Below are 22,640 nucleotides of genomic sequence, written 5' to 3'. Positions count from 1 at the left end.
CTGTAGTGCCTTAGGGCCTTGAAAGTATGTATAATAAATAAATAATAAATAAATAATAAATAAATAAATAAATAAATAAATAAATAAATAAATGCGACTCGATCTCCGTCCATCTCGGCACACGTGATCACTTTCCTTTTAATTACGGCATCGTGATGAAGTCTACACGTCTTTGCAGTCAGCACTTCCATGCTGGTAGCGCAAATGCAGAAAACGGGTGCTACACGCACTACAGCACATGGAGGAAGCTACGGCAGCTAGGCTCGAAGTGCGTACGAGGCGGCCATTTTTAAATGCCGATGGCGATATGATAACGCAGATTCAGGGTCTTATTCGATTCTAATGTGCACGAAATTTTCGGACCCGTTTTTTATCGCAAGAAAAGTGCACATTAGATTCGAGTAAATACGGTAATTACATAAGTACATAGTCAAACTTTTACAATTTATTCAGACAACAAGTTTAACACAAAAGCTTACAACAGTACAGCATATGTACATAAATTCTATGCGAGCCAGGTTTGACATATTTAGCAAAAACCAATATTGACAGTGGCAAGAAATGTTTGTCATCTGCTATGTCCATAACTTGGGTAACAATTTTCAAACACCTAAATATTAAACACCCTTATCCACTAGCAAAGTGGGCAGAAACAGCAGTGTGCCTACTCTTAAAATTATACGATATGCACTTCTTTTCCTGTGAAATTATACAAAGTGAGCAACAAAACAGTCAAGCAAATGAAGAATGGCAGTCACCCATTGTTCAGTCTTATATGAAAAAATATCTTTCTTCAATAATAAAAAGCAGTGGCAGCATTTGCTTCAATACTAAAGAGGAATAGTATGTTAGACTGCACTATAAGTGAATGACACTTCTGCAATAGCAAAGCAGCCACTCTTGCTCGACTACATGACAATAAGAGGGGATTGCATTTGACAACTGGTCACTGTGTTTATATTTTCGCCGACACGATTACCAGCAGCAACATTTCATAGCGCCTGCCTCGACAAGTACAGAGCACTCAGTTACTGTGTCCAATAATTTTCAATCTTGAACAGCGTAACATTATCTGCTAAGGCAATGGTGAGCATGGTAGTGGTGGTTGCCCGTCTTGTAAGGTTTGCATGCACTTCCAAAAGCTGCAACCTAGTGTGATTTTTCATCAAGCTCACAAATGTCATCACTGGGCATGTGTTTTATGACACCCATTAGCATGCAGCAACGCAAATTGATGGTATTTGGAATGTGAAGTGCTCTGCATCGGCAACGCACTGTCCAAGGCAGTTGGTTAGAAAAAAAAGGTTGTGAATGTGAATGATGCGAGCTTAAGGGCCACATGTCATGTGAATGCCTCCTTACGAATGGCATGCAAGAATAAACGCACCTGGATGTGTAGGCATAGTCCACGAGTCGTTCAAAAGCACTAATGTCAAAGTTCCCGTTGATCTTGCACTGGTTCTGCAGTGTGCCCTTGGTTTTCTGGGCCAGCAGTTCGAACAGGTAAGGACTCACACTGGCTACCACAGCACGATGTGCATATATCTCGTGCATGTCCTGACCCGACCCAACCTGCATGGCAATAGGACAGCATTTTCTGTTAATTGGACCTACACACTTTTGGTTACTTTTTCTTCGACATCTGCGATAATTGCCTCGTAACTTCCTCGAGTATACTATACGCAATGGTTGTGAACCAAACAGGAACCTGCATTGCCATGTAACATACGAGACCTTGAAGCTTGCACAAGAAAACTCTGAAGTACCAAATTCCAAAAGCCACAACACAAACATTAGGAATTTATTTCCTGGTTCCCATCTCTATCCCCCTACCTCGAATTAAAAAAGAATTAAAAGTTGGAAAACAAGAACAAAATATAGGTGGTTTATAGTCAAGGGTAAAACGGACACCAACCAAACACATCAAAAGAAACCAAGAGATGTTTTAGCCCCCACACCGGCCTTGTTCACAATGAAAAGTGACTTCATTGTGAACAAGGCCCCCGTAGGGGAGCCGAAAGGTCTTGCTTTCTTTTCTTTTAATGTTTTTGGTTGGCGTCTGTTTCATCCTTGACTATGAGCAATCCCAACGAGACGAGTTTTCGTCTAACTCTATTTCATGGGTGGTTTAGTTATAAGGTTACCCATTTACTACATGAATATTTACTTTCCTGTGAAAGAATAAATAAATAAAAAGAATAGAACAGCTTTTGTGTAGGCTAGCAATGCCCAAATATACCCGTTTTCAAAGAAGAAAAAAAAAAAAGGAAACTGCATGAGTTTAAACATAAAAGTCAGAATAGATGCATATCATGTATGTTGCAACGTATTGAAAATAGGGGTATACTTTACAATTGTTTAACATACAGTTCATTTGTATAAAAACTGTCAAAACGTCAGAACTGCTGAAAAGTAATTGAAGCTTCAACGTAAAAAAAAAACCAATAATAATGTTTACTTCTGGAATTACAGCTGGTGCCTGGGTACCAAAATTATGGTGCCATCATCCTCCATAGCCTGAATGATGGCCTCAGTATTGATGGTGGACTCAAAATGCAATTCATTCTACATGGTTTCCCTGCTCTTCACGCTCTTCTTTTGCCATGAAAAGTACTGGCATCCATTAAAAGGTTTATATTTCTGCAGCAGAATTGCAGTGTCAGAAACAAAACGTGTCAATTTGTTACATTACACTGCCAAATATGCTCCGAGCGAGGGTGATGTGCACCTTAGTACTACAGAACTACTCACAAATTGCACAGTGTATTATGCACGACAAAGCAACAAAATTCCTTGCTCACAATATCAGCTGAACTCATCTGTAGTAAAACTTCCCAATGAACTAATAAAGAGCAGTGCATGCACCGATCAGTTTTGCATTATGTTTCAGATGCAAGGATTATAAAAATAAGCGCCTTAATTGTTTGCATTTTGTATGTAGTGCACCAAGTTGTCACGAAACACTTCAGGGAAGGACAAAAGATGACCTGAGACTGTTTTACGGAGTAAGAGATATCGTGCATACGATTGCTAGATATGAGATTCCAGCTAAATGTGCAAGTTTTTTTTTATGTGCCTCCAAGATATGTAATAATGCAAAAATTTCACTTGAGATTCCAAGTTATTGTGTTTGGGTAGGTTGATATCATTTTGTCTGAAGCGTAAGGTTAGACATATGTGGGTCATTCTATGCCAAATGTCAGAACCGCGGCAATCGAGCAATTACCATTTCTCTAAAAAAATTGAAAAAAAAAAAATATTACATGTATATAAGCATTACCTGCACAGTATTTTTCCAAAATATTCTCAGTGGTAAAAATTCTTTTTTCGCTGGTGAGGGCCATTTGAATTTTGCAAAATGGTGGAAAACCACGTGTGGAGGGAAAAAAGACAAAAATTGACTGTCTCGTGCATTCCTTTGAACTTTACATTTTTGCGTTGCCTAAATATTTTATTTATACATACTGCAAATATTTTTATTTCATTACCGACGATTAATTCACCAACAATTACGATGCTCCCCAACGTGAAATTTGAGCACAGCTCTATAAGCGCTTTCATTTCGCGATATATTGGCTGGCGCAGACAATCTGTATCGTGTGACATGTTGCAAACGGAGCAAAGTATGGTGCGACTGCCTTGCTAATCTGGAGATTGCGAGAGGCAGCCCATGCGTGATGCATGGGCACGATTCACAGCAGCTGTCGCAGACAGACCTCCCAGATGAACTACGCATGGTGCGATATTGTAGCCACTGTCGCTGCACTATGCTTTTCTTCTCACACTTTCACTGCACCCTTCTCCACCACTTTCCTCCTCACGTCTTTCATCCCCCCTGTGTGCCGTGTTCGCCCTTGCATCCTCCTCTGTGCTCGTTTGCTCGGCTACACTGACGCCGACGCAGGAATGGGCGCCTAAGAGCCTACGCTCTAATAAAAGCCCGACTTTGGCAAGAAAAGCTATTTTGGCTTATGTACAGACGTTAAAGCACTAAGGTGGTTCATTGAAAAATACACAGGAAAGTGTATATAACTGAGAAGCATAACTTTTGCCGCAGGTATTTTAATCGAAGTAATTAGCATTTTGACTGAGAAAACCTGCAACAGCCTATTTTTTTAAATTTCTGTAAAGCTTAAAAATAATTGCCCCATATATAAATGCAATAACATACAAAGTCAAAAATATATTACTGATTTAAGGGCCCCAAAGCCCCCAATACTAAACAGCTGTAATTATTGATTTCTTCAGGCTTGATATCACAAAGACCTTGCGCTGCGTATCGCAACAAAAGATTTTTCGACTACTGTCTACTTGGCCCCAAGTAGCTGGAATGATAGTAGAGACATATCACGGTACAAGTGAAATATGCTCAATAAAGCTACCTATCAACAATATTCACCAAATGTATTCATCTTTTTTTTGCTAGTTTCACGGTGACTGAACGTGTGTCGTGCAAGTGGTGCTCCCAGTTCACGCTTATGAAAGCGAGTTATGGCCCGCTCTACGACTCCACGCACAGGTAGCTGCATCTGTATACTTCCAGTAACACAGAAGTACACAACATCAATCTATTTTAAGTAGGCATACCTTCAGTATTTAAATTCTTACAATCTTCTGGGTGATCAGTGCTTTTATTCCTCTCCACACACCTCAGCATCTGCATCACCCTGGTTTGTACTTCCCGCCAAAATGCTATGGAGGTGAAGTCGAAGCTCGAACCAAATATTGCAGTGGCAAGACTCATATTTTTTTTTTTCTCAGGGAAAATGAAAATTACTTCGATTAAAAATTTCCATGGTGAAAGTACGTAGCTATGCTTTTCAATTATATCCGCTTTTATGAAAATTTTTTCGTGGACCACCTTAGTGTGTTACTGACATCTAAACAGACCGAAATAGTGTTTGTGCCAAATTCAAGCTTTCATTGTAGATCCTGTGCATAGCACAGAGGCGAAAACAAAATTTTGGGAGATAGGAAGTTGTAGGGACAGTTCTATGAAACTAATTCCAGGTTTTGTTCCGTGACCATCTTTTTTTTTTTTTGTGAACAATTTCCCGAGAACACTATAACTTGTGCATTTTTTACCTCAGTGCTAAGGATTGAACAGCATAAAAGCATATCGTAAAACAGTTTTCCAATTAAATAAAAATGTTCAGACAATGAAAAATAAATTTTGAAAGAATGCGTCAGATGGTTGATTTTTGGCAAATTTAGTTTTGTACCTGGTTTTCCACTGTTTCGTGAAATTCAAGTGGCCCTCACCGGCACAAAAAACATTTTCTGCTCAAAATATTTTGGGAAAATGCTGTGCAACTTACGATTATACACGTAACAATTTTAAAGAATTTTTTAGAGAAAAGGTTATTGGTCAAGTGCCACGACTGAGACATGGTCTGGAATGACTTATGTCTAATCACACAAAAAAAAGGTGGAAAAGGTGCAAAATTGTGCACCGATATCTGAGGCAACAGCCATGACAAGCAAGGTCGTGCCAGAGTTACAGTATACAAGTATATACAGCAACTCTAGCACCACAGGAAACACAAAGTTCACAAAGGCATATAGTATCTGTACTTTGCTAGCACAGGTTTGTCATCATGTACCTGAAGGGGCAACTGATGAGCATGCACGCTAGCGGCACCCTGTGCACGAGAGACTTGAACTTGAGATAGCAAGTCCTTTAAGTTACGAATATTTTTTTTTTTTTTTACTTGTGTAAACTACACTAGGAAGTTCAGTGCGCACCATAATTCATATGGTATGTGGCAAAAAGTCAAGCAAGTACCACTGAACCTTTTAGAATGCTCTACGTTGTACACACAAAAGCAATTCTGCAGGCACATCTGTCTAATGGCAGCCAACTGATGTTACAGACCACTACGGAAATGCTTCAATGAGTAAAAGCAAATTAATAAAAAAAGAAACACTTTCGGTAAAATGAAACATTTGAGAAGTCATTGCATGCAAAAGTGATGAAAGAAAGAGAAAGCCAGTATGCGTACATGTAAAACAACATCACAAAACTGCTTGTTCTTGCGCAGCTTGTTCAAGTTCATAAGCACTTTGTTAAGGTGGGCAGAATCATCGAAGACAAGCATCTCTGCTGGCTTTGCAGGCTTCTGCTCATCCTCATCAAGTGTGTTGATCACAACGGTCGGATCCATTGTTCCCGAGTTAGTTCCACGGAAGGCACAGTCGCTACTAAGAGATTCCACGACTGGAGGCTGAAGACCAGAGTCCTGCAAAGGGGCAAACAAATTAAAATGTCACTAAGACGGGTAGCTACCAGATAAACGAGACAGCAACATTGCTGGCGATATCCTATGAATGTGACACTGCATAAATTTGAACAGGAAACAATGTGTACGCATGCCTATTTGTGCGCATACATGCACACAAGCATACAGTCGACCACAAATGTTCACGAACTCACAAACCACGGGTTCTCAAAAAACATTATTTCCCAGCAGCCTGTCACAGTAGCCAGTAAATTGGTATACAGCAACGTTGTTCGCTGATACTAGTAGGGGCTGGAAATGCTAACATCAGGCTGTGGAAAGCTTTTTCTCAGATCCAGTGGTCTGTAAAATTTTATGGTCAACTGTACATCACTTAAGAGCAAGCAGATTGCGGCTGTGCTTCAGATTTTGCATTAAACATATGGATCTGTGGACTAAGCAGCTGAAATCAAGGTGAAGAATAAAGATTCTTTTCCGCTGCTATATTCCTTTTCACCTCTGCCAGCGGCTCCGCCTTCCTTATTACCGGTATTGGCAATCGTAAGTGGTGAATTATAAGAAAGGACTACAATCGAGCGAAAGGAATCCTTACAGTGTACCGCCCAAGGATATGCAATTGAATAATCTGTACCAATTCCTTGCTTCAGCGTTAAAGCATCTATTCCGCATTAAAGCAACTACACCGCGCACTGGCGGACGTATGCAGCCACGATGAGATCGATCATCCCGGGAAGCCGCGGAGAATGTAGAACAGCAGCGCGGAGTATTTTGTATGACGTAAGGTAGCGCCGAGTTGACTGGCTGCATCTACCCAGCCTCGCTTAAGTGCACCCGTGGAGACGGCGCAGACAAGCGCTTATCGCGACCGGCAGCAGCCGGCGGGCCCTGGAAGAGCCGCGCTATCTGGCCGCCGCGTCTGCGCCTGGAAACACGTGAGGTCCACTAGAGTAGTCTGAGCGATTAGATAGGCGCGGCACCCAGGCACGATAACGCCGGGTCAACATCTAAACACATGTCGCCGTCTCTCAAAACAATACAACTGTGGTTCGTTTTCTCCCTCGCTTTCTCTACGAAGCTACAACGCCACTTTTTGAACTCTCGCTACGAGACTGAAACCTGCAGCCGTCGCCGCGCCAATGCCTCTCGCCTGTGCATAGACAGGTGCTCCACTCGTGCAACAAATTCACAACGATTTTTTTTATGAGCGTATTCGTAAACAGCGATGAGACACAGGGTACCGGGGACCGCACGATCCTAGACTGATTTCGTCCCTCCTGCAGGCGCGCATCGGTCGGACCGCTTTCGGTACAAGAAGCAGCCCTCGGGAACGACAGAGCCGCCAACGGGTACACTGGTAAGATGCGCATGAGCTCGTGTCGCAGCTCGGTACACGTATACTGCCTATAGCACACAGCGTCCGGACACCCGACCCGTGAGACAGTCGGCGGATGCTGCGCGTCTGATCGCGCCCCAATAGCCCATCGAGCAGCTTTGCTCGGCTTCTATTTGTCGAGATGCAAGCCGCTACCGGAAACACGCGCAGAGAACGCGAGACGCACATCCGGCGAACTCTCATTCACGTATACCACGTGCTTTCTTTGCGCAGCGCAAAGAGCACACAATGGTGCCATGGAAACTTCCAATGCGCCCTAAGGCTCGCAGTACGCTTTTATCGCGTTTGCTGGAGATGTGAAACGCCGTGAAGCGTCGATGCGCGATTCGAGAGTTGCGCGGTAACGAAGCAAACGCGCGAAAATGGGCCATTATCGGGCATTATCGGATGCAACGCACGCGCGCCATCACGCCAGCGCGATGGACAAATTTCCACAGACTGCAGGGAGCCGCGAACCGCGTGCACTTCGTTACACCCCTGCCGTTACACCCCCAAGGGCACTTCGTTACACCCCTGCCGTTACACCTCCAAGGGCACTTCGTTACCCCCCTGCCAGCTGGAACCGCAGCCACGGAAATAGGACGGCCGCTGCGCGCCATGCCCCCAGTAAGCTAAGGAGACCGGGGTCACAATCACGGGTCGCTCGCTGCAAAAAGAAATCCGATGTTACACACGCGCTGCAGCAGAGTCTCTTTCCTCACGGCCTCGCGAGAGCGCCGCTGTCGGTTACAATGTTACGAGGGTGATTCAGAAAGTAATGTCTCCAAGCCTACTACTTTGCCAATAGCACTGCAAACATTTGGAATTCTTTATCATGAATGCACTGATGTTTAATCCTCTCTCTTCTCGTGCCAGAGTAATCGAGCAATCCATGGCATCCAGTGGTGACGTCTGGTTGAGACAGCAGGCTGTAAGTGAAGGACTGCAGAAGGTTGTGCGCCCATCAACATTCATCGCCCTTTGACTACAGTTTACAGGGATGCCTGTATTGACGTCAGCACTGTGTATTGACGTCAGCACTGTGTATTGACGTCAGCACTGTGTATTGACGTCAGCACTGTGTATTGACGTCAGCACTCTGGGATCAGCACCGAAGTGGACGGTGCTGACGATTGACATGAAAGAATCGAGGAAGCGTACCGAGCGAGCGCAAATCTTGTAACGTAGGATGTCCATGTGGTTAACTGAACCAATGGAAATGGCTAGTGGTGTTGCGATCTCGTGTTGCTTGATCCTGCGATTGCCCCGAATCAACTCATCCACCTGATGTTGATGATCCTCATCAGAGGCCGTTGCGGGCCGTCCACTTCGCTGCTGATCCTGGAGATTTGATGAAGCTGGATTTGGTCTTTCACAGTCCTTGCCCACGTCTGCAGTGCTGACGTCAACACAGACATCCACGTAAACTGCAGTCAGAGGGCGATGAATGTTGATGGGCGCACAACCTTCTGCAGTCAGACATTCAATTACAGCCCGCTGTACGTTGGCACGAGAAGAAATAGAAAGGCGAGGCAAGTGACATTCTATAGCTTAAACATCTTTGCATTAATGGTAAAGAGTTCAAAATGTTTGCACTACTATTGGCAAAGTAGTGGGCTTGGAGGCATTACTTTCTGAATCGCCCTCGTATTATTCGTTCCGCTTCAGAGTTGACGCTCAGCTCCGCGGACTATTGTTACTTATGAGTTTGAAAAAGTGACGCCAGCTCGCTTTAGCTCAACGAACCCATACTGGAGCCCCATCAATGGCGACTCGCTGAATGTCTAGTTCTAATAGAATCCCACACTGCTGCGAATTTGTCAAAGGCGGGATCAGCGTCCTGGACACAGTCTAGCGGAACCGATCGAACTGCGCGAATCGTCGTTAGCGCAGAAATAGAGGCCACGGCATACCACGACGCTCAGCCCACACGACGCAAATATTCGTACTACATGCAACACAGAGCGCCGCCTGTACACGGGAACTTCTTTTCGTTTTCTTTCTTTTTTTTTCACGAGTGCGCAAAGCGTAAAAGATGCAACAAGTGGGCTTCGTTTCGCTCGGTCCCGCGGTGCTACGCGCGCTGAGCACGTGACTATTTCGCGTCGGTCGTGATGAAGGTCGCCATAGCCGCCGCAAGGACAGGAACACCTGTTTAAAGCCGTGAGCAGCACGTCAGCGGCGGTAAACAACCAGACACCTTCTCGTCCAGGACGCACCGCGATTGATATGCATAGCGCTCGGCTGAGTCGCCGTCGGAACGCTCTCACAAACTGCGCAGCTGGGCACAGGCGACGACACGTGCTGCATATCGATCACTTCCGAGTCTTATATAAATGCAATACAACGCACACGTTCTACGCACTGCGCAGGGAAACGCGCAATTATTTAAACGTGCGTGGCTCATACACCTGACATGGGCTACGTACTACGGTATTTGAATGAGCGTACAAAAAGGAAGGAGGAGCTATACGTCGTTATCGCGCAACGTGCACACTCAGAACAGGATGCCGGATATTGCTGTTGAACAAAACGGGGACCACAAGCTCGTAGTTAACATGCTTGTATTCAAGATGCACCCAAGCCGAAAGGAATCGTACAATACCATAATGTACTACACTCCGTCATTAAAAGTGTTTTTTTAGATTGTGAAAAGTGGCACGGTTCAATTTACGGGCCGCCTGCTCAGGCCACAAGCTTTAAAACATAAGAAAAAATGAAAAACACGTACGAATTTTCGTACGTGGTGTACGAATGGTGGCGCTGAAAGCTTTAAAATTGGCATGCACATATGGTACGCGTTGAGAATAACACACGTCAAAAGAGCCGCTGAGTTACAACTGAACTTACTCCCATTACTCAAATCGCGCATCACTCGGTATTTTCGATGTCTTCATTTTGAGTGAAACAACTATCAGCAGGTCAGATGTCTGGTAGATCGCGTCCCAGACAAACTTCCAAAACAAGGTAAGCGGTGCTATGACAGCAGAAATCTGCTTGTCGGCCAATGCAGGTGGAGTACAATTTGCTACAATATATGCTCGCGAGACACACACGAGGGAGGCGCACACAGTAGCGACAACAGCAACAAATAATGAGTACTGTTAAAGCTCATGACTATCGGGGACGTCGCGACAACACATCGAAATAACCGCCGTAGTTGCAGCGCTCTGGATGCCACATTAAACATATATGGCAACACCACTTTCCACAGGGCTTATTCTGCTACAGGGCGAACAGTTTTTGAACATGGCAAGAGCAAACTGTGTGTGGGAGAAGCATAGGTTGTGGTCATTAGTTAGGCGAGAGACCAAAGGTCTCAAGGTTTCCATACAAAACCAGCCATGATGCGCGCTTGCTGCAAACTTCGTGCGGCAAGCAGACGGCCGATTTCAGCAGGCCAAAAGATGTCACCTGAAAGACAGCTAGTCGATCGCCCGAGCGACTTTTTGCAGCTGATCGCTCTCCCTTACGAATGTAACCCTTAATACTCCATGTATCTCCATTGCACTAAATACACCTAACGACGGTTAAGCGGACGGATCCCTTGGCCCGATACAGGAGAAATCCGCTAAAGAGAAGCCGACAGGCATGCACACTTGCCCAAGCTGAGACGCAGGACGGACGCTGTACTCGTCAGCTCGGCCGAGACGGACTCCCCGGTGGTGCCAGATACAGACGAGACGGGGTCTCCTCGCGGCGGCCTTCCCGATGGGCCCCGCGACAGTCGAGCGCAGATAAGCGCTGCTCGGCAATCAGAGACAAGCAAACGGGGGCTCTCCACGTGCTCTCCACTACCCGGTTACGCAAGAGCGGCCCTCGCTGCATGGCCCGGCTGACAAGGTCGGAGAAGTAGCCGCGCACCTGCTGCCCAAGCAGTTTAAATCATCGACATACACCTCACGCCTGACGGGCAACACTCTTGAAGAGCAAAGGCCCAGTCCGCACTAAGAACGACTAAACAGCAACCTGGGACGGGCATTATAACGTGCCAGCTCATAATGTGACCAAAATACAACCAACCAGACGCATAGAAAAGCGGCGGAAAGTTTTCAATCCTAAAGGCGGGGAGCAAGGCACGGACAGCGCCTGTACGTATGATTAACGAATATTTCCTGAATGTCCCGCCACAGTCCACCTCGCTTCTCCCACACCGCTGCCACCCACCCAGACATTTTGAATCATTTTTTTTCAAAAGTGTCGCCTGTCACATCCAATTTGCCAAACATTACTGTAGTCAATGACTATCAACCGTTATACCAAAGCATTAACTGTTGGCTCCGGTGGTAGCTACTACATCGTACGTGTGCAACAGGACCCAGCGAACTGCGTTTTGTATGTGAGAAACTCGCGGAACAAGTTTAACGAGGCATGGGTATCACTGCCCCTGTGTAAATTACGTCACGGGCCAACCTTTTCTTTCAAGGGGCGCTACCGCGAAAAGCGCTAACAGCGATCACATGCGAAATCGGGCCGACTGCTGGCAGCGCGGCACATTGTAGAGCGCGAGCCAGCCCGAAGACGGGTAGCGCTGGTGTGTATGCGCCGTGCGCACCTCCGTGTCGTCGCTGTGCCTCTCAGCAGAGCTTTCCGCGCAGTCGAACGGTGGCAGCAGCCCGGAAGGTAGAGCGCGCCACGATCAATCCGCGGAGCGCCTCGGGACGCCGCTTTCGGGGGCGGCCCCAGGTCCGGTAGCCCGTCACGAAGGGGAAGGGGGGGGGGGGGCTAAGACACGCCGCCATACGGGGCACCCTCCAACGCTGGGAGAGCCGCTGCGATCGATGCGCAACCAGAGAGCCCAGCGCGAAAACTTCCATCGGAAAAGTTTCGCCACCGGTATTCACGAGCCTGTGTTTACGAACCTGGCGACGAGGAAGCGCGGTGCAAGTAATCCCGTCTTCCGTCAGCCTAATCTCATCACGCAACAACCGTCTCTAAATCGAAACTTATTACACTAATTCACAAAAATCAGCTAATGAAATTAATTACTTTACGGCACATATTGCAATTGACGAATTGTAGCCAGTGAGATTGCAAAGTGTATCCATTTGAAATTAATTTCCAGGATGACACTAGTTTCGAGACTTTTCCGTAAGTGTGGGACAAATACATGGGCGTTGCAGTTACTTTGGTGCTTCAATGCATAAAAAGCGTTTTTACAGCGAGTTTGATTATTATTATTATTTGTTTTGAAAACATATATACATTAGACAGGAAAGGGAAAGCGAGGAGCAGGCTGGCAACTGCCACCGGAAGGGTCACAACGCCTGCCTACTCTTCAGAAGGGAGGTGACAGCAACACAGAAATGGAAGATATAAAGGAGGGTAGGAAAGATAGAGCAGGATAACAAATCTCAAAGAATTAAGCAGAACACACACAGTAGGGCCGGTCCCTGCAGGTCACACCGCAGGCCACGGAGATAGTTTCTCACTAGCGACGTGCGCTGTGCAATGAAAGCGGGACATTAAAATATCAGGTGCTGAAGTGTCTCGCAGCAACCGCAGGACGTACGCGTCACCCTTGTGTAGAGCGCGGGATCTAAGGCCCCCGGGGCTCTCAGGAGCCAGCAAACGATGTCTAACGGTGTTGCTGGGCGTCAATGGTGACAAAGGTACAGTCGGCGTCACCCTCGACGCCGACTGTACACGATGGACTAGCCACACGTCCCTGTCGGTATAAGCGTCCGCATCCGTTCACGCAGCCAATCCTTAGCTTGAGTAGTAGTGCTATAAGCGCGACGAGGTAAGCCTCGACCGCGAAAACGGGGTGGGAACGTTCCATTTGCAACGCGTTGGTCTGGATGCTGCTTGAGTAGGTGTCGACGAATCAGCAGACGAGCGTAACCAACCTTGCACACAATTTCAGGGTAGACAGTCGTTATGAGCACAAGTTGAACCAAGCCGATCAGTCTCTTCCTTTCCGGCGATCCCTGCGTGTGAAGGTTTGATGGCGTAATTTTGGAAATTCATTCCAAGTGGATATCGCCTTGCAAACTCACCGGCTACAATTCGTAAATTGGAATGTGTGCCGTTTTGTAATTCATTAGGAATTAGTGATATTCTGTTAATAAGTTGAATATGTGTTCCGATTTATCGTGCAAGTAATGTCCGCCTGTCTGAATAATGCAGCTCAAGGTCTAGAACTATGTTACCTGCAACAGGATATTTTTAAAAATTCCGTAAAACTTCAATAATGACCTGTAGATCTGTGAAATATTGGCTATCCACAACGGTTCACCTAGCACTTTCTGTCTAATCATTTGTTGCACGGTTTTCAGCTTCTTCCGACTACCAATCACGAACTATTACGAGTATACAGGGCAACTAAACATTAGTAATTTGCATCTTAAGCCTCTTTCTCAGACTTTGCTAGTTCAGATTCTCAGTAATGTGTTGCAAGTCATTCGAAATCACTTTCAGCTCTTTGCAAACCACACATCGCGGAGATGTTTAACTGTAAATTCTAGCTTCTAATCCTTCCCGATACATTTATCCTAAATGCATCTTGCGAGTATGCAGTGAATAATAACTGCGTCTCGTTGCCTGACACCCTTTACAACCGTTACTTTACCATTTAAGAATTACTGTGCCTGTGTGTCGACGTAGATCTTACCTATAGGATATTCGCGCATACTTCATCTACGCGTTCACTATGCAATATCTAAATGACTGCAGCTATCTATACGAAGGTTATAAGAGCTGCTTATTTTCCGCCAACTCGCCAATAATAACCTGATATGTGACGTCATTGTAATATTATTGCTGAATATTCTTTCAGCCTGTTTCCCGAGTTGAAGTCGAAGTGTTTCCTTCGAAACTACCTTTGTGAATATATTTCACAAGCTAATCGGTCGATACTTCTTTATCATGTTTTGGGAGAGCTTTGTTTCCCGTTTTGGAACTTTACGACTTGATAGTGGCCTCTGGTGGTGATATGAATATCATTATTTCAGGTTGGCCTCCGGGCCTGCACGTGTCACCATTTGTTATGTCGGGTAAATTTAGCAGGAGTGTTATATAAGAGAGGAGTGAATTAAAATGGGGACCATGAACCCACGGCTACAGGCTATCCGCGTCAGCAAAATACATTACATTTGTTTTGGTTAAGGTTTCATATATTTGCATATATGCTCTTAGTGTTCCAATGCCCCTCACTTCTTCGCGAGCGGCAGCGTGAACTACAATGCTTTCCCTGAGTGCTATCAGGTTTCCGTAATAACTAACGAGCTAATTAATGAAATTCTTTTAAATGTTTATTCATCACTGTTGCGCAGATGCTTCAACTGCGTAACTGAAGTCGGCTAGTGTTCACGGCATGTCCATTTAGTACCCATCCTGACGCTAGCACTAGTTCGGAGATATACCCTGAAAATGAACAAAATACGCTGACGTTCCACGCAGTAGTTTATTTTTGCTCTGCAGTGCATGAGCAAGGATTTTTTTTTTTTTTGGGGGGGGGGGAGCGTTGAAAGACCACGCATTTCGCAGAATATTGATTGTGGCGCGTGTCCGAGGACTTAAAGAAATGTCATGGCTTAATTAGTGGTGACGGGTAGCAATTCGGTTATTGAAGCAGGTGCCCTGCATGCTAAACTTAAGAGGTACACCCGGCGACAAGATATTGCGGGGCAGGAGATCTGAAAAAAAAAAAAATGAATATCTCCGCAACCTCACAATGCAGCCTGGTATTTGCATTTCGGGCCTCGACCAGAATATGCTAACAACATTGTCGCGTACAGTTTTACTGGTTACTGCTACAGGCTGCTCGGGAATTGAAAGTTCTCGGAGATCCCGTGGTCCGTAAACTTTTGTCGCCGGGTGCACATATTACTGATTATTCGTGAATAGGTAATTAGTGCGTATCGTTGAAATTCCACCGGTCGCGACAATGAACAATGCGTTTCCGTGTGTGTGTGTGTGTGTGTGTGCGCGTGTGTGCGCGCGTGCGTGTGTGCGCGTGCGTGCGTGTGCGCGTGCGTGCGTGCGTGCGTGCGTGCGTGCGTGCGTGCGTGCGTGCGTTTTGCTTTCCAGTTTACTAAAACACATGGTATACGAAGCGGGTAAGATAAGCGCGAACGTAAGCCCTGCTATTTCCAAGATATCGTTCATGTAGCGTGCCGAGTTGCCTAGGCAACAGTACGTCGCGAAATGTCATAAAGCAGTGATGGGACACACCCGCCGCGAGGGCTCAGGGGTCGGAGAGATCGAGACCGCCAACGCTTCGTGTGCTCACGGCACTATGCTGCGCGGCCGTACAAGTACGCTTCACGAAAGGCCCGCCGAGTCGGCATTTCGTGACGCTCTCTATGAGCGACGGCAGATTTTTTTTTTTTCTGTTTGCTTAAGAACCATTCAGGAAAGTGTCACGCTAGGAGAGCTTTGGTGTTTTTCACCTTGCACGATGGCGCATCGCGCCAAAGCAGCCGCACAGTTAGTTACTCGTATCCTCCTCAGAACCGGATCTCAAGGAAATGCTTTACAAGTCGGTCACTATTACTGGCTGCTGTGTCAGGAACGTTAAAAAAAAAACAAAAAAAAAACATGTTATATAACACGGTTAGGTGCTGAAGGCAGCATCTCCATGTACGTGGAGAAAGGAATAACCGCCTCCTCGTGTTTGTCTTGTCAAGAAGTACTTCCCTTGTCTTATACAAGGTATCCCAACTATCATGCACCAAGATGTAAAAATGTGCAAATGTCACGTAGCTGGACAGAACCAACGTAATGTTTGCCGTCGCTTGGAGATATTCAGATTATTTTTTTCATTTCGCCTAATTACATTAGTCGCAATTATTTAGTCAAATTCTGAAATATTGTAACTAGATGAAAAAAGTCAGCGAGAAAATTGTAGCGCAACATGTAAAACTCCCGATACAGCTTTATCTTGCTCAGTAGGTGCTACATGAAAGTTTTTCCGAGCGTGAAAGAAGGCCGCGAATATATGCAAAATTGTCGCGCGACTGGCCGCTCGAAGCACATTGCCTGTATTCACGGGCATCTTTCACGCTCGGAAAAACACTTTCATGTAGCACGTACTGAGCAAGATAAAGCTGTATCGGGAGTTTTACATGTTGCGCTGCAATTTTCTCGTTGACTTTTTTCATCTAGTTACAATATTTCAGAATTTGACTACATAATTACGACTAAATACGTAATTAGGCGAAATGAAAAAATCTGAGTCTCTCAACGCGACGGCAAACAACATTACCTTGGTTCTGTCTAGCTACGTGGCATTTTCGTATTTTTAAATCTTGGTGAATGATTGTTGGGGCACCCTGTCTACAGAGATGAAGGTGCGACATCGTGTGGTAGGTGGCCTGGTTGGCATGCCGAGACTAGATTCTGGTTTTCATGCCGACTCGCCGTATTCAACATACTTCACGGGTAATTTTCGTTGTCTGTGGCGACACAACGGTACATAGATCAACTTATCAATTTTGTACAAAGCTGACGGCAAGAATGTGACTCAGCCACCTCCGTACAGTTCTGCACGCACACTACTTTACACCCGGGATGAGCATTTCCCGTCGGAGTCAACGTGGTCGAAAAGGACTGAAGGCAACGTGCATCACAATGCGTGTGCAAGGGGTCACCTAGGACTGTGCAGCACTCATCCCGAACAAGTGGCCAACAAATAGAGCGTCTCCTACAGGACGCCGGGAGGCACCATAGGCGGAAGCGCGCAGCGGCTTTCCTTGGACGCAGTCGCATTTGCCCCCAAGGCCAGTGCCAAACGGCCGCCGGTGGCCTTGACCGTGCCGCGGTCGTCAGCCGCGACGCATTCCGGGCGCGGCAGCCGGCTTGACGGGGACGCCCGCAGGCACGAGCAGACTGCTCGGCACGGTGAGTTTTCCGCAAGCCTTCATTTCGCAAGAAACGGCAGCCCTGGCTTGAATCCCTGAACCCTGGTTGCGGTAAACTCGAGAGTGCGCCCACTCTTGGCGCCCTCCTTGCGCTGCGCAGCATTCAGGATTATCTGGCGTGAGCGTACCAAGTCTGGAAGGTTTCGCTCCGACTGCTACATCGTAAATCCTCAGAGCCGTAAAACACGCAGCGCAATAACAGTATAGTTAGCATACAAGAAAGCGCCACGAAACGTACGTGCCATGGCAGTGCTCGCAATGACCCAATGGGCATTGAAACTCACCCGGACGTCCGGATAAGATGCCGACGTCCAAGTCCAAGAGCAGTCGTCCTGGGGACATCCAGAGGATATAGTTATCGGATTAATTTTTAACATCCACTTCTTATCCTCCTGTGGATGTCATTAGGTCATACGTTCTGAACATATTGCCAATGTCCCGGACCGGACTTTGTTCGAATTTTAGTGACGACCTGCACCTTTGCTGAGCATTTCTGCGCTTGCAAATGCCAACGTAGAACTGGCCTCGAGTTCATTCAAGCTATGTGAACCACATCTAGCTTTGTTCAATATAGACAGCAACGTTTGTCAGCGAAATATCAACCAGTCCTCAAAAATGCAGCATAAAATAGACCAATTCGATCGAATTCTACCCGCCCTTGGGATTTTTTGTCTTCTGGTGGAAAGCATGCAGGTACCCAAGGAAGCAGGTTTCTGGACTGATTCTAAAGCACAGCGTGATCATAAGCTACCAAGCTTGTGTGACCGTCTCATTATTATCTGTCAAAGTGATTGTCTGTTCATTTTATGTAAACATAGATTGCTTTTGGAATCTGTGTTCCATGGGCGCACGTTATATTTTCATTGCTACATGTCAATACTGCATGATGTTTGCAACAGATATTCTACAGAAGGCTAATGTTAACACCAACTGTGCAATTAAGCCGATAATAAAAAAAACATGAACAGCCCGCAGACATCCCTTAATGGTCCAGGGTTCGTTGTACGGATGTCTGGCGGGAGTTTAGCAATGAAAACACAAACGAATTATTGCGTCCGTGGAACATCCGTATGCCCGTGCTAGGCATCCTCGGGACACCCCTCGGAATGCCAATTAGTATGCGCCTGGTAGTCCAGTGTATGGCCGCCGTACGCTCTTAAGCGATCTGCGGACGTCCTACAGATGACCAAGATATCCAGAAGCGGTGGCTCAGCGGACGTCCATAAGAGTTTGAATGACCATTGGGGACACATGCCGCGTTTCGAAGCATGCAGGCTGGTGCGGCCATCAATGCTCGATCACGTCCTCGCGACATACCTTTAAAGGAGGAAATAAACTTGACATTAATATCCCTGCCTTCGCCTGCTACCGCTCGTACCTGATATAGCAGCAAACGGTTCAGATACCTGGAGAAAACTATCACTGGCTCACCATTCTTCCAATAGCTCCGCGCTAAGGACGATATCCCCGATCACATTTCTTCGTGAAGCGAAGTCAAACAAATCCCAAAACTCCACGCCTCCGTCATCTCTTCCGCAACCCTTCGAAGTACAGCAGAAGTCTGCGCCCGAGTGCCTGTTTGCCACGACGTCTAGATAAATGAGCTAGAGTTGGCGCTCCTAAGGAAGGCACAGGAGACAGATTCACCATCACATGCCGCCAGAACCCCATCCACCGCAAATCTTAGCCATTCCTTAAGTCATTTCCTCTTCCCCAATTAGCCCACCGATCCATTCTTTTCCAAAATTAAAGCTTTATCCATTCATTAGTTGTACAACACTTGCTCTCTCTCTCCTCCTGGCAGCGCACAGGCTTCGAAGATAAACATGTATATAGGCAACAGCCGGGACTCGGTTATACCCGCGGACAACTTTCTGTGGCTATGAAGGGAAAGCTACGGAGTGAAAGCGCGCACAAATGGGAGCGCTTCTTAAAAGAGCCCGTTGTTTTAATCCGCGTTAGTTTAGACTGGGGAAGAGAAACACAAACACCTTATTAACAACAGTTAAGACAGCATGCACCAGTGAGTGTAGAGGTTTACTTATTTTGCAGAGATTTTCCCTTCCGCGTCTGGGGAAAAGCGAAACCGTAGCACGTGGAAGCTGCGTCGATTCGGCTTCTGTTCCGAGCAACCAAAAACACTGTCAAACACTGCTGGACTATTTGGCGCGGTAACACATGTGCAGTAGCCACCCGCCCGTAGCTTTCCCTTTGCAGCCACAGAAAGTTGTCCGCGAGTATAGCAATCGAGCGCACAGCGCCGCGACCTGCGAATGAGCCTGCACGGCAGCTACGTTTCCAGTGTAGCATTTCGCAACACATCGGACGCGCAGAGAGGGAATGGCGCTAAGCACAATGACTGGATTCTAGCCAATGTTTCGAGGAAGTTTCACGCGCGCGTGACATGACGCCCACGGTGGTGCCTCATGCGCAAACAAGATGACGGCGACAGAAATCCACACACTTGCGATAAAATAACCCCGACAGTGGGCAGCAGGCATTTTCGAAGCAGGTCGCACAAAGGAACAGCTGAAAAGCTCTAGTGAAAGCCATCGTTATATTTTCGTTAATCTCGAAAACATCTGCCAAAAGTTGTGCCGCAACTCCAGAACCACCTCTTGCGAAAACAGACCCAAACGATTTCTGCAAAAACCGGAATCATGGCGTCAATAATTACATTTACTTGCAAAGCGCGGCCCCCGAGTGTACAAGAATATTGCCGGTTTTCAGAGATTAACTCACGGAGAACGGCGGCCTCGTCAAACAGCGGCACGGGACACTTGAAGCGTTTAAAACAAGCTCCGCTGTTTTTGCGTTATCATTCAATGCGCGACGTTGAAAACGCAAGCCAGAGTGTTACCAAGCCTACCGTATATGCACGACCATAGTGGTACTATACGAACGGCTACTGAAGGCGAGTGCAGATGACAAGTGCAGGAGAGCTCCCGACCTACGTGTAAATATCTTCGACGCGCACATCCAAATGCTTACCGATACGCGTTTACTGGCTACGGGAACAAATGCTAGAAACGGAGATCAGCGCCGATTTCGCGCTGCGTAGTGGATTGGTGCGTGTGAAGAGAGGGTCGCGTCAGGACGTGGACCCAGATTACCCGCAGAAGCGCCGCGGGGCACACTTGAATGCAAGACCAGTTGGGTAAACATTGAATGTAGGTTCATTAGGTTCACGATAATATTCGTGATTGGGTTCGCTTTCCAATATTCCTGTTTAGAAATTTGGTAAATTGAGTTAGCGGTCTGGCATGTCCCAAAGCAGCACCATGTGGTAATTTGGTATTCAGCATTTTGGTTATCGTTCATACATACACACACACACGACAAAACCGGCAGACGTAGATTAAATAATTTTTTTTCAACCAAGAAAAATGAAAGTACTGTGGTGCTTTCTGAATATGCGAGTGCGTGCAGATATCCTCATCGTGCGCATGCTGAGCGGCATCGCGGCAAGATGCGAAAGCTAAAGGAGAACGTGGCGCCGTTCCTTCTACTGCCTGCGCCCCTTCTTGCACGTTTCCTTCTTTTGGTGTTGACGCCATTGGAACTGCATACGAGCGGATAAGAACGGAAGAATCTTATAGGGCAACCATCTATTTTTATAAGCACCGTTCACTCCCACTGCTTCCAAAAGCTGCGATACAGTGCGTTCATATTATAACAAAAGCAACCGCCGGCCGCCCTTTTTCCATTTGGACTTTTTCTCTTCCGCAGTCTCGCCTCTACGGCAAGGTTTTACGTAAATACTCCCGTGGTTTAGCGCCTCCGGCAAACCGAGTGGCCTAAGCCGCATTCCATGAGTCAGAGAACTCGGTGCCCACATTTTTCTTCAACTTATTCCTTTTTTTTTTGCGCCTCTCCTTCTCTCCCCAATTCCCTTCCCCACGCAGAGTAGCACGTGAGCGATGTCTGTACGCCGGCTAAAATCTCTGCCTTTCATTAAAGGGTTCTCTCTCTCTAGGCCGCACAGCCAAAGCTATGCCGACCGAGTTTCCGCCAGACCCTTGTTTCCATCGACTCGTACATAAGCACACCCGTGGTCTGGTATCCCCAGCAAGAAATCAAGAAGAGAGCGCGCATTATGCGCCATCCTATTATGCAAAAGTGTCGCATCGTCTGGCCAATTGATTGTAGCATATCCGAGGTCACTGTAACCTGGCCACATACCGAGTTTCCCGCATCAATGGCCGTCCTGCTCGAGCTGTTTTAGTTATTTTCATTTCATTTATTTCACCTTAAAGGCCCGAAGGCATTACACAGGGGCGGGGGGGGGGGGGGGGGCGTACGAGGTGTAATATACAATTCAACAAAAACTCAGAGAAGAAAGAAACGCAGTACAGAAGGTAAACAATCCAAGAGCAATGACAACATTACAAAGCGGGACATAAAAGAGCATAAAACGGCATAGGATGAGTATATTCAGTTAGATTGCCACATGTGATTGTTTAGTATATTGCGAAAAGTTTGTCGGTTACTGCACGTGACTATATTATCAGGTAGGTTGTTCCATAGTGTTATACCATTGTGAAAGAATGAGTTATTCATGGCAGAACTTCGGCCGTTGATTGGTGCTATAGGGTGGCCGTGGTTTATGCGGGATGAAGTTCGATGTGATGGTTGCAGGAGGGCGTCTCGTGATGGAGGGCGATAGAAAAAACCATGGATAAGGCACAGTCGGGAAACGATACGACGAGATTCAAGTGACGGCAGATTCAGTGATTCTTTCAGTACAATATCAAATTTGAATAAAGCATTTCTTGTCCGTTGGCGTGCAAGAAAGATTGCTCAAGACGAGGGTGCAAGCAAATGAAGGAACGGTGTCCTTTCGCGTCTCGCCATGGCGCCGCGCCACATGTGGCCGACGATGCTATTTGTCACGCACTCACGTGTTCCCTTTCATAAAGATGATAGTATGTTCTTGCTTCTGAAGCAGCGCAGCAGGTCATGTGCGGCGGCGTAGTTCGCTTACTCCGTTACCTTTACGCATGTTCAGTTTGGAAGTCAACAAGGCTGTTTGTTTTCTTTCTTAGAGCGCAGCGGGGGACGAAAAAAACGGCGAGAGCGAAGTGAACGGGAGGAGGGTATGGCGAAAGTGTGAGAAGAAAACAATTATGCAGATCCCACGCAGTGTGGGAATTGACGTAAGCGAAG

At 46.5% G+C, this 22,640-nt stretch overlaps 1 protein-coding gene across 9 annotated transcripts in view; it reads right to left on the bottom strand.

Annotated features, from left to right (window-relative positions):
• Nucleotides 1-22,640, bottom strand: part of LOC142585837 (influenza virus NS1A-binding protein homolog) — a 100,416-nt gene that overhangs the window by 54,257 nt on the left and 23,519 nt on the right. For 2 of the 9 annotated variants that reach the window (XM_075696917.1, XM_075696909.1), the window contains exons 3-4: nucleotides 6,003-6,239; nucleotides 1,388-1,572 (exon numbers count right to left, since the gene is read on the bottom strand). In XM_075696917.1, coding sequence (XP_075553032.1) covers nucleotides 1,388-1,572; nucleotides 6,003-6,164 — 347 coding nt within the window. In that variant the 5' untranslated portion in view covers nucleotides 6,165-6,239. Of the gene's footprint in view, nucleotides 1-1,387; nucleotides 1,573-6,002; nucleotides 6,240-6,831; nucleotides 6,853-7,477; nucleotides 7,623-8,772; nucleotides 8,824-8,895; nucleotides 8,991-11,214; nucleotides 11,361-17,758; nucleotides 17,867-18,905; nucleotides 18,924-22,640 lie in introns of those variants that run through there. The other 7 variants (XM_075696892.1, XM_075696883.1, XM_075696925.1 and 4 more) reach the window with 7 other exon arrangements.

Source organism: Dermacentor variabilis, chromosome 1 (genome assembly GCF_050947875.1).
Source record: "Dermacentor variabilis isolate Ectoservices chromosome 1, ASM5094787v1, whole genome shotgun sequence".
Lineage (NCBI taxonomy): Eukaryota > Metazoa > Arthropoda > Arachnida > Ixodida > Ixodidae > Dermacentor > Dermacentor variabilis.
Note: the sequence above shows the minus strand (reverse complement) of the source record. Positions and strands in the feature narration are given on the sequence as shown.